Genomic DNA, 26585 nt, shown 5'->3' on the forward strand with positions numbered 1-26585 from the left:
GCCATCTTCATATAGACTAAGGATGTTCATATGTTTTGTAAGGATGTTAAAGCAGGATGTGAAACTGTAAAGATCTTTTGGAAAAACTTTCATAGCTTAATAAGTAATGATTGACAACAGAATATTTCAGTGCTTCTAGCAAGTGCTGCTGTTCAGGGCTCCAGCCTGGTTGAAACAAGAACTTGTAGTGCTATTTGGACAAAGTTGCTGACACTTACCATTGTGTAGCACAGTGGGGGGATCAGGACTAAGGCTGGCTGGCAGTCCCAAGTAAGAACATTTTGTGTGTGTGTGTGTGTCCACGTGTACATGTGCGTATTAGATGGAGAACAAAGGGAATATAGCATGGAAGGAGAGTGCTTTTTTCCTGTATTTTAATCTCATATTCCGCAATTTTTAATCATATTCCGCAATTCTAACGCTCACCTCCAGACACTGCTCTAAAGGCCAATTCAACCCTCCTGCCCCTCCACTAACACATCAATCATTTCATTATTCAACTGCCCTCCATTCTAATGCTTATGTGACATTATGTTGCTGGCACCTGTACCTGGAGTTTAAAATATAGTCTCTGAAAACTGTTCAGAAGCTGCAGCTCTTACAAAATGTAGCAGCCAAATTAATAACTGGAACTAGAAGGTCAGAATGTATAATGCCAAATTTTGGTCTATTTGCATTGGCTGCCTATACACTTCTGACACTTACTCAGGGTGCAGGTTTTAAGCTATAAAACCGTACACTTCTTGGGACGACAATACCTGGTGGAACACCTCTCCCAGTCTCAGTCTGCCTGGGCACTTTGATCTGCATATGGGACTTTTCTTCAACTGCAGGCTCCAGCGGAGGCCCAGAAAGAGGAGACAAAGAAGAGGGCCTTCTTAGTGGCAGTGCCCCCATTACAGAATGATCTCCCCACTGGGCCCTCGTGGTGCTAATATCAGGTTTCCAGTGACAAGTGTTTTATCTGGAAATTGTTTTAGATGCTTACACGTTTAATTTCTGTATATTGCAATGTTAGACTGTGTTTTATTTCTGTTTTTCTTGTATCTATTTTTATTATTGGATAAATTTCTGTGAACTGAACAGAGAGCTTTGGCTATTGGGTGGTATAGAAACAAAACTAATAATAATAGCAAGGGAGTGAAAACTGCATGTCACACAATAGTGAGTCTTTTTTGTTTGTTTGCAAAGGGCACAACATTATAGAGGACCAGATTTGATGAACTTCCTAGATTTAACAGTTTTTCTAACTTCCAGTTGTTTTAGCCTCCTTTTTCACACTCTGAGTAGACGTGTCAGCTGCACATACAAAATGCTAAAAAAAATCCAGGATTTTCACATAGCTCTGATTAAATAACAGCATTTCTCCCATGAACCAAAAACACAAGAGTTCCTGTTTTCTGCATTTATTATAAATCCAGAAATGCCTTATTTGAATCCTGAGCAGAGCTGCTCTTCTTATTTTTTTACTGCCGTCCTAAACACAGCTAAATATTATTGAACTTAGTGGGACAAATGGGCAAAGGATTTCCATTAATGTCTCTTCAGCATTCTGTTTGCCCTGGAAACTCACAGGGTTATGTTCTTCTGTTTAAAAAAAAATCCACAAATTCTTATTGTCTTCACCGTGAATATGTGGAAGCCATTAACTTATTTTTGAGTGGCTTTGTCTCACTCCCAAGTGGTTTGCTGTTAGAATAAATGATGAAAAATATGGCATTATTGAGGAACAGGTCTATTGTGCTGCTGTAACATCTCTATATATTTCACTGCTCCTGAATATTATTATGCCTTTCATTTTGTGGTTTCCACAGTAGCGCTTAGGTATGATGCACAAACAGGTCATGCTGATTGTATATGACAGTACTTGCTATGGAATTATGTGTGCAAGTGGAACTATATAGCTTAAATTCTTCTGGGTACAGAATTCATTAATCCCAAATAGTTAACTAGCACTGTGTTACTTGCCTGTTGCTACAAATATCTGATCTTCTAAAGCATCAAATGAAATGTTGGAGACAGTAATTAATACAGTGTGTGAGAATTGTGGGCCAGGGCTAAATAATTTTATAACATCTGGCAACAACTTTCTGTGAAGGAAAAAGTTCAGTATTGAGTAAGTGATAGCAGACCCAAGATGGTAATACATAAAACAGATGGTAAAGGAGCATTTTATCTGTCTTCCATCCATTTAATTTGAAAAATGCCAAATGGGCCCATCTTGAGGACATGCTCTTGGAGAGTGAGAGCAATATGGATGGAAGGGAAGGGAAATAATTAGGAAGAAGAGACATAGGAAGGGCCCTGCTGGATTAGACCAGAGTTCCTGCTGGTCCACCCACCGGCATCCTGATATCTGCAGTGACCAACTAGATGGATCTGGGAAGCCCACACGCAGCTCATGAAGACCCGCTGGCCATTTGTCCTCTGGCAACTAGTGTTCAGTAGCATGTTGCCCCTGCCCCTGAACCTGGAGGTTCCACAAGGTCTTCACGGCTAATAGGGTTTTGTGCTCTTATGACAAACATCATTTGTGGCATAGTTTGGAATATTCTGTTGAGTTCCCCCCCCCCCAAACTGGTACAAAAGAGGGTGGGATAATGCTGGCAGGGAGGGGTGAAGAAACCTGCTGTGTAAGATGCTAGTCGTAAAACAGCCTGTGCAGAATGGCAAAAGAAGGTGAGGGGGGTGCATGTGTTTCATTTTAGCACTCCAAGGCTGTACATACACAGGAATTCCCCTACGTCCGACACTTCATGATCTCAGAACAGACCTCATTCATTTGTAGGAGACTTCCTGTAATAGCAAGGGAAGACTTACTTTGGCCAAGAAAGAACATTAATAGCAAGTAGGGTTAGAAGTACTATATATTCTTGGTTGTGAAAAGTGTGATGATGTTGACTGAGGGGTTTTTTGGGGAGGTGGGGGCTCCTGAGCATAATTGTTATATTTTTTGTTACAAGTTTTTCCTCTACTAGGTGATTAAAAACACTATTGGAAGTGGAGTGCTGTGGTTTAAAGAGAACCAGAGTACCATTTGCAGTTATAAATACCCATCGGTTGATACTAAACAGGTTTGTAAATAGATTTTCCTTCTAAAGTAGTCTCCCTAAGATAGCAAAGGCACTGTAGGACATAACTGAGGTACGTACACTTACGCGAGTTCAATCAGATGTTATAACTGGAGCTTGTTTTTTCCCTTCTTTTTAAGAATCAAATTGCTTGCTAACTCATGTAATTATGTGACCTGGGTTATTTGTTTTGCCCCTCTCAGGACTTTTGTCCCTTTTCCCTTCTGTTAGGACAGTGTGACTAGGATGCGTCCATCTGTGGCATTGATAATGTCTGTTGAGTTACAGCATGCATAAAATAAACAAACATAAAGTAATTCCTATAGCTTGATCAAATTTTTGTTTTAGATCGCAGAGAAAGATTGTTTGGTGAGTTGTGAAGCCCTTTCAGGTTTTAGTCTCTCCCCCCCCCCCCCTTTCTTGGCTGCAACCGAGCGCTGTCGCAGAGACCTACTTGAGCACATGAACCCAGAAGGAGGGCTGGCAGCGAATTCAGTTTTTTACATTGGATGCGTCATCTCAGGTATGGTCATGCACATGGTGGGAGCTGGCTGGAGCTGGGGGTCAGACTGGATGGCCTGGGAGGCCCCTTCTGACTCGCTCTGTTTCTATGTATTCCTTCAGAGTAGATGTAATACACAGCAGCATTAGAAAAATCGTAGCATTGGCACCAAATAAAGCTAACCTTTATGGTTTCAACCTGTTCTCCCTGTGGCTCCCTCTCCTGCCAAAGAGGTTTTCACAAATAGTGAGTAGATTCGCATCTTTGTGCTGATTATCTGTACCCGTTTGATGTATTGATGGGTCAAGTGAGGGGCAGAAGAATAGTGTTTCATGCAGAGCCTTCCTATTTAAAACGAGTCTACGACCTCTCACAGGGCTCCAAATGTAGCTTTTAAAGCTAAAGCGTCCTCCTAAGAGTTGTGATGGCACAGAATGTGGAGACCTTGTGATCTCTTTTCAGGATGCCCTGCCATAGCGCAGGAGAGGGACCATTTCATTTCAACTCCGCAGGATACGGGTGGTTGCATAAGCCGCAGCTTTCCCAGTATTTCTTGAGTGGACATTGACTATAGGCTGCTTCCTGATTGGACTTCAGTGTCACCTTCTATTAGTCTTCAGTTCGTATTTTGGAGGATCCTAGTTTTAGACATTTAGTCATTTGCTTCAACCTTGCTTGTGTTGTATACAGCACCGTTTTAGATAACAGCTGTGCATCCATATTGTAAACATGACCCTGGTGGAGGCGGGCAGGCAGTAATAGTACATTTTTGTTGTCTGATAAGGTCTGTCTAGAAAAGGGGGAAGAAAAATTCCCCTCCTCCCACTGCCCACAGACAGTCCCTTGAACTGAAAGCAGCGAGTTAGGAAGCTCCTTTGTGCAGATTTCTCTGTCTCCTCTTCTGGCTGCCAGCTGGCTTTCATTCAACATTGTTTTCATCATTGGAGAGCGAGCGAGAGCAACGTCTTAAAAAGAAAGCTACAAAAAGACATGGGAGTTGTTTTTTAAAAATCCGACCTAAACAAGGCAGCTGGAGGGAGCCCAGCTCTGTAGTGTGAGGAGCTACGAGTGCTGCAGCTTCCTCTGCAAAGCAAGATGCATCCCCCTGAGTTTCTTTAGTCGTAAAAGGAAACAAAAAAGGATCCTGTGTAGAGGTAGTGTACAGAGGAAAGCCGTGGGCTGACTGCCAGCACGAGATGGCGGGAGGAATGGCTCCAGAACACTGCAGCTGCTTATGTTTCCACACTGGTCTCTGGAGAGCAGGGCTTCAGCGAGGCCAGACGGAGTTAACAGAGCTGGGTCCTGGGCTACAGGGAAAATTTCTGGGCTAATCCCAGGTAGTATTGTCTATATTTGTCTGCCCGAGACATTGCTGCTTGAAATGTGTCCTGTTCTGCTCCATTTATTGTGATTGTTCCTGACTTATTTTCCTGGGGACTGCCTGGAGCCAGAGGGCACATATGCTGTTTTGGCCTGATCCCAATAAGGCGGAGCAGTTATCTGAAATCCTTTTAGCTTTGCCATGCTCTACAGCAGCAGTTGCCTGGTGCTGGAGATTTTCCACTGTTTCTGCTGTTCCTCAGTGCAGGCATTCCTGAAAGTTAATCAGGGTGAAAATTGCAGTCAGTCATGTCTGGAAGCAACCAGAAGCTAATCCCAGAGCTCTGCGGATTTGAACACACCGGTAGGAGACATTCTCTTTATATGCAGCTGAACTGCTGGTGGGATTAATTCACCTTTGGGTGTCAGATCATCCCCAATTAGGTTTTCTGTGCTGTTTGTTTCACTGCAAAAGGTCATAAGTAAAGCAGGATGTTGTGAGTAGCTTGAGAGCAGAACTGTGTGTTAAGCTACAACAAACCCTTGTGCAGTATTCCCTTCTGTGTTGCCTGGTGAGATTTGTTAGGAGTCTTCCAGAAGGTGCTGCAAGTACAAAAGGAACTTTCAGGTTGGTCTCTAACATTGCATCTTCTCGGAACATAGATATTGCTTATAGAGGTTCCAGCCCTTAATGGAGCTGAATTATTTATGTCTGGCCCTGCATATTTGCAGTGTTCCCAAGTGGGAAGCTGTCTCCTTTAGTGGTTATGTTCCAGGACTTCTCTCAGAATTCCTTACTGGAAGGTTGCCAGCTGGACAAATTAATGCATATATTTTCTATTGTGCATGGGAGAATGTTGTGTGGCAGGGAGGAAGTGGAGAGGAATTTATACACTTGCTGCCCCCCCCCCCCAACCTGGGTTTTGTAGCTTCCTGGATGCCTATGGGTAGTATTGAATGTTAGTCCTGTTTGGAGTAGATGCAGTGAAAGAAATGGTCTTTTGTTAGCTATAAGTGATGTGCCATTTGTATCAATGGATCTGCTGTAAATAGGTTTAACATTGGATGCTATCCTCTATTTCTAATGGATCTCAGGTGGGGCTGTGTGCCAGGAGCCGTGGGCTGAACTAGAAATGCATAAAACAGGACAGGTTGTTTTGTGGTTTACGTCTACAATGTGGAGGTTAGTTGTATGTTCCAGTTAGAATTTCAAACAAAGTTGTGTACAAATTTGTAGCATACAAAAGCTACACTTTTAAATTTATTATTGAAATGTAAGCATGGAGTGTTTGTGCTGCTTTCATCATGTCTGACTCATGGAGCTTAGTTCTCGCATGGTGGACTTGCTGTAAAGCAAGTGAAAATAAAATATTATAGGCCCTACCAGTTCCATGAAATATTCCGTTCTGTTTATAAAGTTTTTCTTCCTGACTCTCAGAATTACCTTCAATTAGGAATGTGGAGAAAATGGTCCTAGTTACAGCCTCTGTATCTTGACTGCAAAGGGTCTGTTATCTTTGCTGCTGTGACAAGTTTGCAAGACAATTCAAGAATGAAGCTGTTCATTTGCATGCTAACTTGAAAGATGTGATTGATAGAGTGTCTGCTGAGTTAGCCAGTGCCTTCTTTTTATCCTATTTTATGGGATCAGTGGCAGTGTCTGCAGCCTTGGAATATGGACAAGAGCAGGGGTCCTCAACCTTTTTCACCAGGGGACCAGTTGAAAGGTGCATGTGCCGGGCGCGGGCTGGAAAGATGGTGCTGGCGGTGTGTGGGCTGGCACGGGGGTGGGGCACGCGGCGAGGCGAGGCAGGGTGGACGGGCGCTGCGAGGCGGGCACGCAAGGCAGCAGCTTGCTCGCTTGGAGAGCATTTTCTCCAAGCGAGCAAACCGCTGCCTCCCCGTGTGCGGGGCGAGGAGGGTGGTGGCGGGGGCGGGCGCGCACGGGGTGGGCCCAAATGGGTATGGTGGGCCGGGTCCGGCCCCCGGGCCGTAGTTTGAGGACCCATGCACAAGAGGCCTGCATCTGTACACACGCTACATTCCCTGTTCCTTGAGCTGTCCTTGGGGAAACGACTGGGTGGATCAGGGGAATGGCGGCGAATGCATCACTGAGTGATAGAATGGTCCTTATTGCCTTGAAGGAGGCAGTGGTATGACTACTCCTGGAAGAAACTTCCTCCCACCCAGAAATCTGTGCTAGCTATCCAGTCACAAATATTTCCTTTTTAGGTAAGGTGCCTGTGAGAGTGATGGTGTCTCAGCTGCAGGCATTCTTGGATGAAATTTATTATCTGGATCCATTCCAGTCTGGGTCAAGCCCAGCTTTGGGACAGAATTGGCCTTTGTTACCCTGATGGGTGACCTTCTTTGGGGGAAGGACAAGGGAAGCGCATCCCTGCTGCGTCTCCTGGACCTCTCAGTGGTGTTTGAGATCGTTGACCATGGCATTCTCTCGGACCATCTCTGTGAGCTGGAGGAACTGTCTCGCAGTTGTTCAGCTTGTGCTTGCATGGTCATTTCCAAAGAATAATACTGGGCGACTGCCTTGGCAGTTGAACCGCCGGGTGCCACAGCGGTAGGGCCACTGTCTTGTTCATGGTGCCAGTTAATATCTGTATGAAGCGATTGGGAGTGGTCATTGGAAGACCTGAGGCAAGAAGTCAACAGTACGTTGATGGTGCCCTGACCTGTTTCTCTGTGGCACACTGATCAGAGGCCATGTACTTTCTGAGCTGATACACAGAAGAGGGTTAATAAACTGAGACTGACTCCTGATGAGACAGAAAGCCTATAGGCTGGTAGTTCCCAGGCCTAGCAGTTGGGCCACTTGCCTGTTTGGATGAGCCTGCACTCCCTCTGGCTGTGGATGGAGAGGTTAAATTAACATTCATATGGTTTTCCTTTGACAGCAGTCAAACCTATGAGCAACATTTTAGTACATTTGTTTTAAAAAATAAGAAATAATGAAAATGAGCAACATTTTAGTATGGTTATTTTAAAAAATGAAAGTACAGGCCATTCCTGGGTTACGAACATCCAAATTATGAACAACACGTACTTACGAATGAACTGCCATAAAGCCTATTAACAAACAAACCTCAAGTTAAAGACCTGCTGTGGAAAATTGTCATCACCTTATTTATTTATTTATTTATTTATTTATTTATAACATTTCTATGCCGCACCCATCGCCGAAGCCTTGGGGCTGCTCACAAATAGAGAGAGGAAGTGAAAGGGGAGAGAGGGGTGGGGGGCCTCCAAAGCATGCTTTCTTGTCCTCCTGGGCTGAAGAGGGAAATCTCTCTGGAATTTCCATGGTGCAGAGAGGCATGAGTGAGTTTGTGGGGTGGGGGGAGATACTCCTGGGGGGTTTTTTTAACTTTCATGGAGGTCCTTTTCCCCAGTCCCCTTGAATGTAGAGGGCTGACTACGTGACTTCCATACAATTTTGACTTGAAGACTCACTAATGGAACTCATTCATAATCTGGGGACTGCCTGTACACTTAAATATAATACTTGGTTAAAAGAGATGAGCTGAGAAAATATGTACAAAGAAGTAATGAGTGTCTAAATATTTGTCATCCCAAACATCTGTTGAGGCAGTAACCTAATGGGAATCAGTCTGTCTTGACACATTGAAAGTGTTGGATCAAAGCAGCTGCTAGGTGGTATTTGTGGCTGAAGCCACCTGGCAGCTCTTGGCAAACAGCAGCAGAAACACATTTTAGAATGGCTTCCAGGGCTTCAGTTGTGCCAGTGTTGCACCCACAGGACAGTGTGTAGAGCTAATTCACAGTAGCTAGTGTGGCCCTCCGCTCCTCAGATATACCCATGGCTTTCTGTCAAGCCCCCATATTCCAAGGCATGGCTCTCCATTGGATACTCCTCCCCATTGCAGTGTACCTATTGGGAAGGCCTTGCCCGGATGCAGTATTATGCGGTGGAAGCAACCCAGTGCCACGTATCTGTGGGGCAGCTTTGCATGCTATTCTGTGTATGCAACATGATCATACCCTTTTGTCAGACCGCTTGCTATGCAGTCTTCGGGCCATAATGTTCCATTTGTGTGGTTAAACTGTTTTACCACTTGATTGAAGTGGATATGAGAATCCTGTTTAATGTGAAGAAAATGCAAGTGAGTTTAGAAGTGTGCACAATATTAGATAAAACCAAGGCATGCTTCTGTCACTGATTAACAATCTCGACATGAGTCGTCTGGTGATCAGCTGGAAGTATTTTAATACCTTAAAATCTGCTGTAGGTTCTATTTGTAACCGAGTTCTTAAATTCAGCTGCAAAATACTTAAAAATAAGGCTTGTAGGACTTTGATTGCTGTGTGCCATTTTTCTGTAGTGAATGGATATATTTGCTTGCCCTGTTCTTCACCTTGCCAAAGACAAATTCTCTGATCATACTTACAACAGGGGCTGAGATGCATACTTTGTAACTCTGAAGAGTTACTGTCCATTTCTCAGCATAACTTAATATTGCAATAGAACTGCAGCTTCCCGTGTCCAGTTCTAGATTATTTTTTCCCCAACATTAAAGCCAGTCCCTCCTAAACCAGAGTAGTTTTTGTAACTTTCAAGTATGCCCTAAATGTGGGAGGTGATGATTTGGCTAACAAGGTTTAAGGGCAAGCTGTTAACAGAGGCTCTAACAAGCAATGTCCTTAATAGATAAATGTTGGTGCATTTGGTTTAAATCTAAATCAACAGTACTAGAGGTAGGGAGTCTTCAGCAAATGTATTTTCATGTGGCAAAAATAGTCTGTTCAGTGCCAGAGATATCTTCATAAGAAATAGAATCTTACAAGACTGAAGGAGCTCTTAGTATATGCAGAATCCGGAGGGTGCCTGCTCTTTGGATTGTGACATGCTCCTTGCTCTCGTAACGAGAAAGGGAAATGAAACAGGCAGATCATTATATGGCTGTCCTTCCACTAAAGAAGTCAGAGTCAGAGCAGGAAGGAGGTTGCTAATGAACCTCACTTGGAGGAACACAGGCCCAGTGAAAATATCTGCCAAGTCAAGCAGCCAGAATGCTCCAAAGAGGTAGGTACTACTATGTGATATATTAGAAGGGGCACAAAGACTGCAGCTTTTGAAGAACTACCTGATTTCATGGCTTCATGTAATATACTCCTGACTATGCTTTTTCTACCATAAGATGCAAAGTCACATTTACATTGCTTTTAAAAAAACTTCCTGCTTATATACTAGTCCTTGGTTCATGGGATTAGAACCCCCCAAAACCTGTCAGGGAGCAGATTGGTAGCAGTACAGAACCAAAGATTCTATAGTAATGCATGGAAAAAGTGGGCTACTGCAGCCTGTCAGATGAATCAATTCCTGGCATTATCTAATGTACCTGTTTCTAGCTGCCTTCTCATGGAATTGTGAAAAAGACAAACCCTTAAAAGAATTGCTGGGTTTAAGAGCATCTCTATTTATGTAACAGTGCAGATCATCAGTTTCTTGTGCTTGCCGTGGAGGAGCACGAGGCAGGATCAACTTAAAGAAGAGCTCCAGCTGTAGGGGAGGCCGTGGGTTATGCAGGAGTGCCTGAAACGATCCTTTGCTCGGGTTTGGCTAACTGCTGAGGAGAGTGATGCTTCATGTGCTAATTACCTCTTGTAAATATAATTGCCATATACTTATCTTGTGGAGTGACTTACTTGCCGTGTAGCCTCTGGGGAAATATCCAGTGCACTGAGTCTTCATGAAGATCGTGTGTTTGGTTGGCTAGTAATTGTAGCCTTTCATGATGCGTTGCTTCTGACATATAGTATGCCTTTGTATGCAGCCTGTGATATAGGTTTTCAAGAAACTTTGAATTGGAAGAGTTCCCAGAGAATTTTCTAATGCAAATAAAGCTAATTTGCCCAGGGTCATTTGCATAGAAATATTTTCAGTTTGCATCAAAAAGTATTCTCATTCCTAGAGCAGGGGGCAGCACTTGTAAACCAAAACATCTGGGAAGCACAACTAGTAGCAAGTCTCATTATTGGCCATGCTGGTTAGAGCTGATGGGAGCCATAGGTCTATATATATATCTGGAAGGTCACAAGTTGCTCACCCCTGCTCTAGAAAACATCAAATTTAGCATGTTTATTGTATTTGGCAAATAAATATTTTAAAACCTTGTAATTTTTTGCCTGTTACACCATAAGTAATTGATTTGAAATATTTGAGCAAAAAAGGACATTGAATGTGATTTGAATATTATATTATGTTGACATTTTATTGAAATATTTCTTTAAAAAATAGATAATTGCACTTCCTAATTCTTCGTGGATAGCTTTCCATAGGGACAGTTGGCCTTTCTTTCTCTTTGTGATTTGTAAATGATTCAGAATTTTGAAGCAATTGCCCACAAAGCAGTTTTCAAGAAATGCTGTGCTACACTATCATTAAAGCACTTCCCCACCTCCTCTGTCATTGAAGATTAGCCGAAATAGCTGCATGTAGAATCTGTACTGTATTATTGTAAAAGGAATCTATACCTTTAAACCAGATACGTTCTTTCATACTGTTTGTTACACTAGACTTACTCTACCAAACTAGGGATATCCCCACCCCTTCCCAAATGGTTTTTGACCTTCACAAGAGAAGATGTCCGTTTTTTCTCTAAAATGAAATGCTATAGTAGCAAATAGTGACAGTCTTCCCAATGAAGACTTACTGGGTTTCTCTTGATACAGTGTGATACTCACTTGTTTTTTGAAGTCTTTCTTCCTTTTAAATAAGTTTGTAGATAGTATAAAACATGATACTTAACCATGTGGGGGAAGCTTGGTGGTAAGACATGCAGAAAGTTGCAAGTTCAGGCATTTGTATTTAAAAGGATCAAGTAGCAGGTGTGGAGAAAGATGGAAAACAGCTGCAAGTTATGGTAATCATAGTAGGCTAGATAGGCAGACTTGTAATAAAATAAATAATGGAACTTCCTGTTCTTCTTTGGGAAGTACTTAATATTGTCCCCATTTTGACATAAGTCCTGTAATTGCAGCAGAAATGGGCCATGCCCACAAGACAGTTCTTTCCCAAGGCAGTGAGTATGTACAGTTCTTAGTCTCTTAGTTCCATGGATGTCTGTTTTGAAATAAAATCCCATGCGCATTTGAAAGCTGCTGATACAGAAGGAGAAGAGGAGCAGCTGTCTTCCATCCATCTAATCAGGAGTGCTGTTGGGATTGACATACGTATGAGAGAAGGCGTCCTTTGGAAACGGTGGTGACCTGTCAGAGTTTGGTATTGATTGAAGGAGCAGAGTGCTAGATGACCCGAATGGTTGTTGTGATAGCACAGGAGAGAAAGACGCTTCCTTTGGAGAACTAGTATGAAGTTTTTCAAGGCGGGTGACAGTGTAGGGCTGAATAAATGGCAACAGGATGACAAGCAGCTTACTACTTTGATGTCTTAGGGTGAGCGAGGTGATGTTCTCATGTAAAAGGGCCCTTTATGCTGTTCAAACTTTGGTACCTTGCTTTTATTGGGAAATAATCTGAATTCAAACTATTATGGATAACTTCCTTCTTATGTAGTTATGTCTTACCATCGGTGGCATTTGTGTATGCATAGCTATAAAGGCCCTTTGATATTAGTAGAATGCTGGATCCATGCTGAGAGTCTTGGGGACAGATAAGTATATAGTTAGCCAATTTGAGTGTGCATCATTATGTTTGCATATGGGTTTCTTCTCATATATGTATGTTGTATACTGGTTCTTAGATTCATGTTCTGAATAACAGCAATGTAATATCCGTTCTTGCTTTCCCTTTCAGCAATCATGTTGTCGCCTGGGCACACCTTGAATGCTGGAGGTTTGAGAACATAGCTGAAGCTGCTACTTCATACCCAAAGGCTGAGGGAGCAGACAAGAGGCTTGAACCTTGAGGTGGGTCGTTAACTCTAAGATGTCCTTGAGCAGTGGAGCTTCCGGAGGGAAAGGAGTGGATGCAAACCCAGTTGAGACATATGACAGTGGGGATGAATGGGACATTGGAGTAGGGAATCTCATCATTGACCTGGACGCGGATTTGGAAAAGGACCAGCAGAAATTGGAAATGTCAGGCTCCAAGGAGGTGGGGCTACCAGCACCGAATGCTGTGGCGACACTGCCGGAGAACATCAAGTTTGTGACCCCAGTGCCAGGTCCTCAGAGCAAGGAAGGCAAATCCAAATCCAAACGGAGTAAGAGTAGCAAGGACAGTGGAAAGGCTGCCCCAGGATCCTCCCTGTTCACTCCAAGTGAAGGGACCAGTGGCAAGAAGGAGATTCAGGGGCGCCCTGGGGATGGTGTGAACTCTGGTGGCTTGGTGGCTACCATTGCCCCAAAGGGCTCTGAGAAATCGGCCAAGGCGTCTCGCAGCGTGGCCAACTCAAAGAAAGAAAAGGAGGGGGGTTCGTCCAAGAGTAAGAAGGAAAGGAGTGAGGGTGCGGGTGCTCCGGCAGAAAAGGAGCCCAGTGTACTCCAGCCTCTTGCCTTGGCTGTCAGGGTTGGGCAGTATGATGGTGGCCAAGCATCAGAGCCTGCTGCTGCTGCTGCTGCTGCTGCTGCTGCTGCTGCTGCTGCTGCTGCTGAGCAGCTTGGAAGTATAGCTATTGACACAGGATCTGCACTCAATCCTTTGGGAGTTAAGTCGGAGCTGGAAGATGGTGACAGTGATTGCCGACAGCTCAAAAAAGTCAAATCGGAGAAGGTAAGATGTGGATTGGTGCCTGGTTCTGGTATGGTGCTGCTTGAAATTGTGATGCCAACAATCATGTTCTTCTTTGTAGGAGATGTGTTGCCCTGTAGCCTACATGGACTTGTTGGCCAGGAACAAAATATTAAGGCAGATTATGGAATTTCAGAGGGTTAGGGTGTGTTTGGATGTTTACCAACTAAATAAAATTGGGAAATTGAACATTGTCATGCTGAATCTGATATGATTGGAAGGTATCATGACCTTAGAAAACCGCAAAATTAGAGTATTGTGTGATGAGCACAATGGCTGTGACATGAAGGTGCTTAAGTTCTAGTAAGAGACTCAGATTGCTGTATGATCAGCAGTCATACAACAGCCTTTTTCTGTTTGGTAAAAATGAGGAATTAGGTAAATGAATCAATAATGACTTACAATTAGGACTAATTCAATGTATGACCATTTTACATGGTTATCACTTCTGTGATTAAATGTAATGCTCATATGAATTGTTGCATAATTTCTGTCACACTTATCTATGGGGTAGGATTCTCAACTGACTGGGTTCCCACAATGTGTAGATGTGTCAAAATACATATGTGAGTCTTTTCATACATGAAATTCATATTCACATAGGAAATGAATGTATGAACAATTCTTGTTCACGTGGAAACTAATACATTTCAAGTTTTATGACAGAGTGTCGCATCTGATCTAATCCAGTTCATTCAGAGGCTGCAAAAACCTCTTAGGTAGATGATTCTTACTAAAGGTTACTTATGAAATGGGTCTTTCTTGGGGGGCCTGGGGACTGGAAGAGAAAAAGTCCAGCATCCTTGGAACTGTTGTTTGCCTCCTCTTTATATTTTGGTTATACACTTTTCTAGCAAGGTTGAGGTTTTCTCTGCATTGGATGCTTGGAACCACAGAACCATAGCTACTGTTTTCAGCTGTTGGACCAAAGATGGCCAGATGGTGGGTTGTGGTCCAGCAGAGAACTTGCTGGCTAATTTCCAGAAAACATTCTCATACCCATTTGTTCTTAGCATTCTTGCAGAAAATAGTGGACACATAGAATTGGTTTGTTACTGAACTATGTATGTTTTTAAACAAGAATGAAATCTTGTTGCATCAGTTGTGCTCTGTTACTCAGTCCTGTTTACCCTTTTTCTTCGTACATTTGAAATCAGATTGGTATACCAAGTATACAGTTTCTAATTAAAAATGGACCAAGCAAGACTGAAATCAGCTTGCAGCTGTACTGAGTACCCAATATCAAGCTTGGTTGCTGGTAGTACCAATACCAAAATAAGTAATAGGATGTCAGTATAGCTTCTGTATAGTTGAGGTGCCTGATCCTTCCTAATCTTGGAAACTAAGCAGGGTCAGGCCTGGTTGATATCTGGATGGGTGACTTAAAATGTTGTGAACCGCCTAGAGAGCTTTGGGTTAGAATCTGTCCTGTACTCCAGTGGGTCCTGCTGTACTTGGACTCTGATTCTGTACTTCCTCCAGTCTGCTTACAATGGGTTGAGTTAAAAGGCTTTTGAAAATTATGGTGACTAGTCGTTTTGAAGTTGTTGAATAGGGCAGATGACCTTGATTGCACAAAGGCAAATGCTTTTAAAAGGTAATTGGGCATTTAGTTCTTTCACCTGATTGTTCTGCCTAAGTATTGAATAATAAGCAGGAAGTGTTGCTGGAAATTGGGGTTACTAGTGCCGCATTGTACTACTTATCAAATATGAGAGTTGTTTTTTATATGCTTTCTTTGCCTACAAGGACTGGAAGACTATGTTCTCAGTATCTGTTGGCATGTATGGTGGTTTCTGAAGGCAGAAGCACTGCCAGCGTGCTGAAAGTGATGGAGGCGTTACCGCAGTTCACCTTGCCTCTGCCATTGCAAGCTGTGTGATCTGTGGCTAGTTGCTTTCCAGACTGATTCATCTATGGCCTACCAATATTGTTCACAATATGGCTTGTTTGTTGTTTGCGGGAACCTTGTCTGCTGTGTGGCAGTGGCTTGTTATCTTATTTTGGTGCTAGAAGAAGGTATCTTTGCTAAGAAGAATGGAAGGATTGATTGGCTGATGCTCCTTAGGTGGGTCACAAGGTTTCAGAAACAGGCTCTGTGCCTAGGAGCTTTTGTACACTGGAAAACGTGATAAATCATTCTTGCTACTGCATTTCTCTAACGTACCTGTGATATGCCACCTGCCTGTACTGAGATACTTAAAGCAATGTGTACACAGGTAGCAGTACTCACCTGGCCCTTCCGGGACTCTAATCTAGAAAATGCTCAAGATTTGTAGCTTCCTGTGAGTGTTATCTATAGAGTTACTAATGCTGACCTGTGTAATTGCCTATCCATTTCAGTCCATTTCTACCTAGCTCCTGGCAACAGCAAGGGTCTGTGTGGCTGTTGTTTCTTCATGTTCTGGCTTTGTGATAGCTCGTTCATTCACACAGAGCAATGATTGTATATGCTGGAGACAGAAATCGAAATGAAGATACTGACATGGGAAAAATACGAAAGTCTGTGTACATTCCTCTTGTGGAAAAATAAACCACTGGAGCAGAGAGGAGTTTGGTGGAATGTAAAAGCACTTGCTTTCATGGTGTGGGGTAGCTTTCCCCAGCAAGGTCGCCTTGCTGCAAGGCTTGAGTCCTTGCTTGTGCTTTAAAATACTTTTAGCATTCACTTTGTCTGAATTGCTGTCAGAGTTCATCACCTTCACATCATGGCAAGAGTTGTTTGCAGGGAGAAGAGATGTACTGTGATTTAAGTGGTGTAGAGCTTATTCATAGTTAATAGCGGAAATCTCTGCATTTCTAGGGTGCTTACCTAAATAGGGAGAATAATTTCCTTATGTATTAAATCTGTTTCTGTGGATCCTGTGAGACAGCAATTAGGTGGGGTGGGGACACATGCAATGGTTTGTGTGGAAGGGGCTGTGCTCTTGTGTATTTTCTGTTTTAAAGCAAGGAACGTTTTAACCTGCGTTTTTTTACTATCATATTACAGAACTAGCTTTGGACTTTTGTGCCTGTTGATTGTAGTTATGGCTTTCTGAATTTTCATTGAGCTATATTATGCATTACTCATCGTAGACAATGAAGTGCCCCTTTATTCCTGACCTACCAGTGTGTACCGAGAAACAATATTGTCAAATTCATAATGTGTGAAATCTGGATTCTGGAGTCTGAGTGGGCTTCTGAAGCAAGCCCTATGGCCCAGACTTGGCCAGCCCTTTCAGACTGAACATAGCCACTGGTTCTTTTATAGCTGTGAAAATGCCCAAGTAACAAACCAAATTTGAATATATGGTATGTAGATAAATTCTGTATTCCTGTATAATCTTATAAAATGGCGGCAGCAGTGTGTTTGGAAAACTTGATATACCATTTCACGTGGCGGTAGTAGAATCCTGCCCTAAGCCTAAATTAACTTGGTGTGTTATACTGATATGTGGATAGGTTTGAGACCCCTTCAGAAACTTCATTTGTTTGTATTAGAATTGCCTTTTATTTTGTTGGACAGAAAATGTAAGCCTGCAAAGATCAGGGAGGATTGGTGTAGCTGATACTGCTGAGGACAGACTCGGCTTGAAATAAGAACAGGCCCTCTTTGGATTTGTGCAGAAAGGCAAATGGAACCAGGTGCCTGAACTTGGAATGGAGATGGGCAGGTGGCTCACCTCCCCACAGTTGCTATAAACTGTACCTTTATGCAGATAATTGGGGTGAGAAAGCCTAGTACTAGCAGCTAGTTTCTGGTTTTTGCTTTTCTTTTTCTGTTTTGGTGGCAGGGTGAGAATGAGTTTGTGACTGTATAATAAATTCTTATAGATTTATGCTGCATATTAAGTGTAGCAAGTGAAGTCCTTGGAAAACTCCGTTCTGCAATGTTGCAGCTATAAAAGTTGGGGAGGAAGTTACAGAGGTGGAAGACAGATTCTCCCTCTGCTGTGGAGGCAGAGGTTATCAGCCATTCGCTCCTCAAAATTGACACATGCAGAACATTATTACTATGGGTACTTAGAACAGCAGGAATGCATCAGCTGGCTGCGTGAGGAAATTGTGTGAGTTGTGTACATGCTTCAACCTGCATTGTCTTTTGGCATTTATGGGCAAAAAGTTTTCCCAGAAACAAGAGTTAATTTGTTTATTCTCCTGTAATCTACAGATTTCTCATTGTTAATAACTCAGTGGATACTAAAGATGCAAAGCTGCACTAAGGATGAAGGACAAACAAATAGCTTTCAGTGAATATTTGGAAGCCAGTGAAGGATCTTCTTCCCTTGTTTCTCTTGTAATTCTAATGAAAGAGGTGGAGTAGCATTCTGTGTTGCCTTTATCTGTGCTCTTGAGGCAGGAGAAGCCCAGCTGTGATGAGAAATAGCTGCATTGGGATTTGCAGGGGAGATGTAGCAAGTATGGGAAAAGATGCATGCCTCCCTGGGAGTTGATTCAGCCTTGCGCATCCGTCCCCCACATCCATGCTCATCGGTGCAACGTGTTGTTCCTGCTCAACCCCATGTGTTTTCCCGACTGCTGGGTTTTGCCCTTGCCATTGCTGAGACTCTGGTGTGCAAAGACATCTTGAAGGGACCCGGCTCCTGGTACAATTCCACCTCGGTGCCTCCTATTTCCCCTTCTGTCAGCTGAAGAGCCTGCATGGCTGGCAGCTGCTAGTGCTCTGGGCTCGGTGCTGCTTTCTCTGATAATAGTGCAGTAAATGGCAGGTTCTTGCTGTGTGGCAGCAGCTCCTGTAGTGCCTGCAGGAACGGGAGGTGCGGCTCAGCAGACTGGCAGCTCCATCATTGTCATTGTTCTCTGCTGTGCTTGCCTGGCTCACGCTGGATAAGTGGAGGCAGAGAGCCGAGCAGTGGGCGAACCCTGTGTTTCGCTCCTGCTCCAGCCTCGCTTTCCTTGCGCACCTATTAAGAGTGGGGGCAGGCTTCTCTGATGTGCAGGGTACTGATGTGATGTCACTGCAAGAAGGGATTTTAAGACGCTCCTTTTTGAAGTGAACACGGGTAGCATGTTCCAGAAACACGGTGCTCTGAATGCATCCTTTGTCGCAGTCACACAGATGGAGTCACACAGACAGATTGGGCAAGCTCATCCACGTGGAGTAACTGCTGCACTCTTATTCTTAATTCTAGTATCATATACGGGAAAACACATTAAAAAACCCAGTCTCGATTCATTTTCACAACATGTTTTTTATGTTGACTTATCCATCTGTTACCTATAGGTGTAGTTCACACAGTTGTGGCATGACATAATGTCATGTATTTTTTCCTTTTGTGTATGACAGGAAGAAAGAGAACGCTTTTGCTCTCGCTTTAAAACAAACTGCCGTTCCTGGAGCTGTACAATCTAGGAAGCATGGCTTGTTCTAAACAGCTGGCTAAGGCAAGCAGGAATTGAAACTCTTGCACTGATACTGTGGTTTGTTTATTTGAATTGCACAGAACAGAACAAGGGGTACCTAACTGAAAGAGATTTTTATGAACAAAAGTAAAAACAGGCAAATGAAAAAATAAAAGTAAAAAAAGGTTTAACTTCTGAGGCTAAATATGATAAACCTGAAGTCCATGAAACAGCTTTTATTTCAAGTTCAGTGGTTAAGCCGATGTTTACTCATCTAGGTGTCCTTGAATTGAGGATTTCCCAGATTGAGTCACCAAGCAAAAGCAATTCAGATAATATTGAGACTAACCTTTTAGGCAAATAAAGCAACAGGAGCCAGACTGTGACATCATGAAACCACGGGAGTGATGGGTAATCACTTTCATTGTCACTCCTACTGGGAGCTATAAGTTACAGGATGACTAATATTTTCAAAAAGAAATAAATTAAATAGAAATAACAAGAACACACTTTTCCTGCTTCTTATGTACATTGTAGTGCACCTATGAATATTATCATCTGCTAATCTAGGAGGTGTCCTAAATCACATTGGCATTCATTTTTGTCTTAGGCTGGGTGTGATAGTTAGTGGCATGGAAGGGAAAAGAAAAAACTTGGGTGCAAAGCAAACACATTAATTTGGTGACAGAAGCCTGATCAAAAGAAAACACCTTACCAACAAAAATTAATGCTGGAGTAATTTTTATTTCCTTTGACAGAGTTAGTCTGCTGGAAGCAGGTTTTGTGTGTTTTTTTAAAAATGCTCCTTTGGATTTTTTTTCAAATAAAGTTTTTAAACTGTATAAATTTTAGGCTTTGTGTTATGTTCACAGTTCCATTCTTCTACTGCTGAAGAAAGATAAAAGCAGACCCCATATAGTAGTTACCTTGGGTCCACTAATGATTGGAGTATTGCCTTTTCTTGCCTATCTACCCAAAGAATTCAGGGATTGCCCACTCCCATACAAATTGGTGGTCCTTGAGGAATTTGCTCTTTTGTAATTCTAATATAAATGGATTGGATCTACACCTCCCAGACTGCCATGCAGATTAGGATTTCATTATCCAACAGGTTTCACATTGTTAAATGTTCAGGAAATTTCTCCATTCAAAATATGTGTCAAAATGCATTTAGAGGGAAATTAAGTTTTAAGAACGAATTTAACTATTCCTATAGATGTGATATGTGTGTGTGTGTGAAATCCACGATTAATGTGGAAGTCAGATTAATGGGCAGGCACATGTAAAAGTGACATGATTTGAGAACAGATTGTTTTGCCTGTCCCTAATTTCTGACTGTTGAGATATTTTGAGGCCCAGCAGAAAGTGGGCGTGTGCTCTAAAGGAAGGTGGTGGCAGTCAAGAGAGGTCTCTCAGGTAGTGTGACCTCATTTCTGGAGCTCTGGTCTTTTAGCCATCTAGATGACTCTTCCTCAATCAACTATTAAATAACTAATAGAAAATGAATAAATAATTGAACAGGCTGCTTTTGTTCTAAACATTTAATGGCATTTATCTGGTGCCGAAGTGGATTTCTTCACTGCTTTTGTCTGTTAATTTCATGTTGTTACTGGCCTCTTCAACAACCTTTGCAACTGAGGATTAGATGAAGTATTTAAAGTCAAATGATCAGTGCAACTCATAGAGGGTGCCTATGCCAGAGCACTGTGAAAGTTGGGACCTTATGATTAAAACAGGTCTTTTCATTATGCTATGACCAAATAAGATCAGGTTGTAATGAAAAATTCAGAATGCTATCCATAAATCCCTACTGTCCCTACATAAATCCAAACTGTTCCTTAAATTCCACCACTTTCAGTGACTGCTTGCTCTGTACTGGCTGCCTCCAAGCATGTCTTCTAATAAAATAGCTGAAGAAACAGGTGCTGCAGCCTGGTAGCATAATCTGACTGCAGGATCTGCACTTAGCTGGATGCTTCTCACGCTTTTCTATACTCTACAAAGCTGTGGCATTCATGGAATGGTTTGAAGTGAGGGACTTGATGGGAGTACCTCTAGGTGAAGGACAAGTAAGCCCGCTTCTGTCCTCGAGATGGGGAAGCAAGTATGGCACCTCTGTGAGAGACAGTTCCTCCAGATATCATTGCTTCTGTCGCAGCCACCCACTCGTTCCTGTGCCTCGGGCCGAGTGCCAGCCAGCTGGAACGAGAGCATGCGCATCGTGCTACTGCCTCCCATCAAACAATGCCAGGCAGTTGGTGTGGTTGTAAAGGTGCCAGCAACTGCAAATGTGCCCACTCCACTAGGAGCTGTATTGGTAGCCAAATAACCGATAAACTGGGTTTCTGGCAGCTGTTTGTATTAATATCGACTTTCTCCCCTCCCCATTATCACCTTAATGGAGGGGCAGGTGGCCCAACAAGCCGCCCTGGCATTGCTGTATTCTCTCAGTTCACTCAAGTGTGGAGCTGTGGCAGCTGTAATTATGGCTCTTCATCTTCTGTGTTGGGGTGAGGAGCTGCTATCATCATCATCATCATCATCATCATCATCATCATCATCATCCTGTTGAGTAGTGGATGAGGCTGAAACCAGTGGGGGCTGTTTCCAAAGCCATGAGTAGGCCTGGCAGTCCCTTCTCTGGCCTCTTTCTTCTCTGTTTCTTTCCCTCTTCCTTTCAGCCTAGTAGTCTGCCCACAGTCTGAACTCATAGCTTACACAGGGCTTTGGAAATTAAACCAAGTGCTACAGATTGTTTATCCTTGTTCTATCTTGAAACCTAGACACCTGAAAACAGAACTATAAGTGGAGTTGTCACGATGCTGCCCTTGCCCAGGAGAATGTCTTGAGCCCAGGTACTGCATTTTGTTGATTTACTGCTCTTTAGAGGGCAATTGCTACTCTTTCAAGGTAATGAGTGCCAAAGTGCATGTAATAGTAAATGGATGGCATCTCTAGGACGGTCCAAGATGGCCATGAAACTCAGATAGCACTGCAAGCAGCCCTAATATAACTGGACCAAAGATCTGTGACTCTCCATGCCCTGAGCGGATCTCAAAGGGCATTTATGCCTTGAATAAATTTACGAAGAATTGTACAAAGCAGACAAATTCATTTTCCTTGGGAGTTTTGTAGATGCATGTATAATCTTACTAAAGAGAACAAGTAGTACTGTGATTAGTTTTCAGGGCATGCCCCTTTCTTCCAGAGCAAAATCATCATCCAGCCCAAAGGCAAGCGGTTGCCCCGAAGCTGTATTATTGCGAGGCGATAACATAAGAAGACTTGCTTGTATATAAAGAGCAACACTGAAACACGCTCGTATGACAACCTGCTATCCTGACACACAACCTGCTTTGCCATTTTGTCCCCTCTTAGAAGGGAATAATACACATAATAATACACATAATAATACACATTAACTAGTGTCAGAGGCAGTATGCTTCTCCGTGTCGGTTGCTGGGGAATGCAAGACGTGCTGTTGCCCTTGTGTCCTGTTGTGGGTTTCCATTGGCACCTGGATGGTTCCTGCTGGAGCAGAATGCTGGGTGAGAGAGTCTTTAGTCTTATTTCAGCATGGATCTTTTGTTCTTAACTGCTTTGTATTATTTGCCAATCGCCTGCTTGGGTATGGTTTCTACACTGCCTTGCCAAGACAGTCTGGGGAGTCTGGACCAAAGGTATCGGAAGGTGTGGCTCTGCATTAGAGCTTTCCAGCAGCAGCCTTGCCTCTTTGCCTTGTATGGTGGTTTCGTTTCTGAGCTCTGCATCAATAAGCCACTGCCAGAGCTGCCTTTGGAGGCCTTGCAAAGTAGAGTGTCCATTTTCTTACCATCCCCTGACCTACAGTAGAGAACTTTCTGTTGCAGAACCAGGCAGGAACATGGCATTCAGCCAACTTGTCAAGAGGTACAAAGGAGGAAATAGAACTTCCTTGCTCTAGCCAGTGGTGTTTGATGTTGCTAACAGGGTGTGTGTGCCTGTATGTGCGCAGGGAAGGTACATGCTACTTCTGTAGCTTAACACAGTGGGCATAAATTTGGCTGCTGTTTCCTCTGGAGGCTGGAGGAAAAAGGCTTCCTTGTTCTGGTAATACCAGTTGTGAGAGAAGGGGGCTGGCAGTATTAATTAGTTAGATGTAACCTGTTTAATACATTTTGTGTTTTATATCCAGTACAGTTATTACCCATGCCTCACTGTATGAGAGTCTGCTTTTAGAGCAGGCATTAACCCAGTCTTGACCCTGGAAGGCTGATTAATTTCTTCAAGGATGTGCATGCTCTTGGATTAGAGAGATGCACCTAGTGGGAAGGAGGACTGTGGCATTCTTTGAAACCTTTGTTAACTGCATGCCCTAATTTCAATCTGCTCCATTTCATTTATGTATTTATGACATTTATATACTGTAAAAGGTTCCAGAGTGATATAAACAAACAGATGAAAAAAAATAATAAACACCTTGTTAAATCAGAATCAATAAAAACTGTGGATGGTCAGTGAGGGAAGACATCCTGAAATAAGGAGGTGCCAAAGGTAATATAAAATTGAAAGCTGCATTGCCTCTAGAGGTTGGAAGTTCCAAGGAAATAGTTCTACTTCTGGTCTCTTCTGCTAGTTTGAAATGGGAACTTGGCACTTAGAGAGCTAAAGGTGTTAAGAATGAGGGGGAGATAATTTGTTTAGGTTCAAAACTGTTAGAGAAAGTGAAATACAGAAATGTGGCAAACACTTGCTTTGAATTGGACACTCTCATAGCCCTGTGCCTGTTTTTTAACACAAGAGCACACTAGGTTATCCTATGATTTTAAATTGAATCACGATCCAGGAATGTAATCCTGTAGAGTTGAATGACATCACCAACAAAATAAGTTAGAATAGTTTCTCCTTCTCTGTGCATGCATGTTCCTGCTTTTCCATGGAGATGAAATCAGTGGTTTCATTTCTGAAATCATTTTGCATCCTTGGGGCAAACAATTGCGATGTATGTTCCCATGCTGCATGAGCTACATCAGCCTCCTTGGCACTCTGATCTCTGCAAATCTGCTGCATGGTCAAACCCATTGACCTCCGTGAGGCACTGCCATCCGAACCATAGCTGGTTGTGCCTTCAGCAGAGCGGTCATCCTATCGGTTCTCCAGGAGTAATACTGCCCACCTCCATAAACTGAGAAAAGTTTATCAGTTGGCCATGTGTGTGATACAGGGACTGCAAAGAAGAATATAAGGTTGCTTACCTGTAATGGTTGTTCTTTGAGTAGTGCATGCACACAAACCTACCCTCCATTCTCCCTTTGGCTTCATCCTTGGACAGCACAACTGTTCATACCTGGGTCCAGGTGGGACCAATGGCCCATTCTCCCAGCATGGGGCCATGATGGTGATCTCATGTCCTTCTGACTGAGGATTGAGCAGGAACCCCGCATGCCAGGGCTGGGCCAGGGGAGGGGTTCCAGCCAGGCAAATCTTAGCTGTGGAATCTTCCTGAACAGGCTCCGCACATGTGGAGGACCCATATGTGCAATGCACAGATGACCATTTGAAGAATGACAATTCCACGAAAGCACCCTTACCCCCCCCCCCCAATAATAACATGCTTGGGCTTGCTTAAGCAGGTAGGGATCAGAGAAAAGCCCTTGATTCTCCTCAAATTATAAGTTTTCCAGTTTTGTCTTAAGCAACATTTGGTCAAGTGCGGAACAGCATAACTTAAGTAGTATCCTAGACAAAACTGTAGAATTCGAAGATAGATGGAGTGCTAAATTGTACCCTATTATGAAGCCTGTTACCATTAGAGAAAACTTGCTCTGAGAAGACAGTTGATAAGGGTGATAATGTGATGAAGTTTGTGCAAAAATTTGGACCATTTGAAACCTTTTCAGCCTGAAATAGTAAATACCATTCCTCATATAACTTCATATAACTTGAGATGTGAATTCCTTTTGGGGTACCTTTAAATCGTATTGTTGGTCTTTCCATGGGGTAACATTAGTTGATAGTCTTTTTTTGTGTATGTTTCAAAACTTACTGTGTGGTTCTTTGCCAATCTCCGTCTTGCATTAGTGTGCTCCTAAAGGTGTTGCATTGATGTAAAGCATCCGCATATTCCTAACAGGCATTAAGGCAGATGGCTTTTGTTCTGCTTTTCAAGTTTGCTTGCCAGTGGAGGTAATTTTGAAGAAGGGTTTGATATATCAGTAGATGGTGCCTTTGCCCATGTCTGGGAAATGGGCCAGTACTGGAATCACACTTTGGTTGGCAGCAAAAGCAGGAAATTCACAGAAGCTAACTGGTGCAGCTGAAAGGCTCTGGCAAGCTCCTGAGCAGGGACCTAATAGCCAGAACGAAGCAGAAGCAGCCTCACCTAATGGCATGTGGTGTGCGGGGGAGCGCTCTGCTGCCTTTGTTTCTGACTGTCTTTTCCATGATCACAAATCAGAGGGAAGATTTCCATCAAATGCCAGGCCAGTAAAGATGCCGTAACAAAATGCTGGCTTTGACCCTGTATCAGATCTAGTAGAAATGAAAAATTAGGAGCAGCTGAATGCATTACTTGGCTTGAAAGGGGCCCCTAAATGTATGTGACACCTGGGCTTTGGGGCGTATTGCACTCCCCCCCCCACCCCCGCTACCTTACTAGCCGCATGTTCCTGTGCACTCTTGAACTGCAAGTGTAGGAGATCAGGCTGCCATGTGTTCCGTGCAGCAAAGCTGTTTTTCGCACTGCACTCAGAGCTAGGTTTGTGTTTCTTTGTGGTACCCAATCAGTCAAACTTTTTTTGCTGGTAGTGATAAGCCAAGAAGGCAAGAATTAAACATGTAGCTTGTTGGCTGTGTCTTGCCTGCCTTCTCCAGGCCGCAACAACGGAATTGCCCAGCAAAGCTAGACCACGCAGTGCTTTGTTTACAGCCCGCATCTGAACTGTTCTGAAGTTATAATGAACATGAATAGGTTTGCTCTCACAATGCCTTGCAAGTGCATCACGGTGGGCCTTCAGGAAGCCCTCTACAGATTCAGGGGATTGAGGTGATGTAAAGTCCACACCACTTAAAAAAATCAGTCGTGTCATTTACCGCTGAGGGCAGCATTAGTTTGGTTCTCATTTTAATGTAAGCCAACCTAATCCGCCTTTCTGAAACTGCCAGCCAAAATACAGCTATCCCTTGGTATTTGCTTTTCTCCGATTTTTGTGATGCAGTTTGAAATATGTGTAGAATAATGTAAATTAGAGGAAATGTGCACACAAATGTATGCTAGGAAAAATTACACCCAGCACCACATATATTAGGTGAAAAAACTACAAAATCACTAGTTATTCTGCATTTTTAACAATGTAAACTAATGCAGAAACAGAAGAAAATGAATTGAAGATTGGAAAAAGTGAAATGGACGAACCAGAGTTGACAGATGTGCTGAGAATGTGGTGATGGCAAAGTGCTGTTTTTTCAGTGTCATTTAGTAGGCTGATTAATTGGCTCTCACCTCTGTTCTGCCAGTTGATAGCCACTTCAAAAACACTGCCTCCTACTATGCAGGTATTAGACTTACGTAGTTTGCCATTCTGTGTGATACATGAATGTTTAAATAATGTGTATTTCCATCCAGACCTATGAATGAAGTC

General features: G+C 43.0%; 1 protein-coding gene across 6 annotated transcripts in view; it reads left to right on the forward strand.

The window, feature by feature from the left end:
- The window catches only part of ZNF609 (zinc finger protein 609), a 90793-nt gene that overhangs the window by 11241 nt on the left and 52967 nt on the right, over window positions 1–26585 (forward strand). For 3 of the 6 annotated variants that reach the window (XR_006416638.1, XM_044450566.1, XM_044450568.1), the window contains exon 2: window positions 12685–13602. Coding sequence is in view for 3 of the 6 variants with exons in the window: in XM_044450566.1 (XP_044306501.1) it covers window positions 12817–13602 (786 nt within the window). In the remaining 3 variants the exon portion in view is untranslated. Of the gene's footprint in view, window positions 1–11902; window positions 13603–26585 lie in introns of those variants that run through there. The other 3 variants (XM_044450569.1, XM_044450567.1, XM_044450571.1) reach the window with 3 other exon arrangements.

The sequence above is a fragment of the Varanus komodoensis genome, unplaced genomic scaffold, assembly GCF_004798865.1.
Source record: "Varanus komodoensis strain SLA01 unplaced genomic scaffold, ASM479886v1 scaffold67, whole genome shotgun sequence".
Classification (NCBI taxonomy): Eukaryota; Metazoa; Chordata; class Lepidosauria; order Squamata; family Varanidae; genus Varanus; species Varanus komodoensis.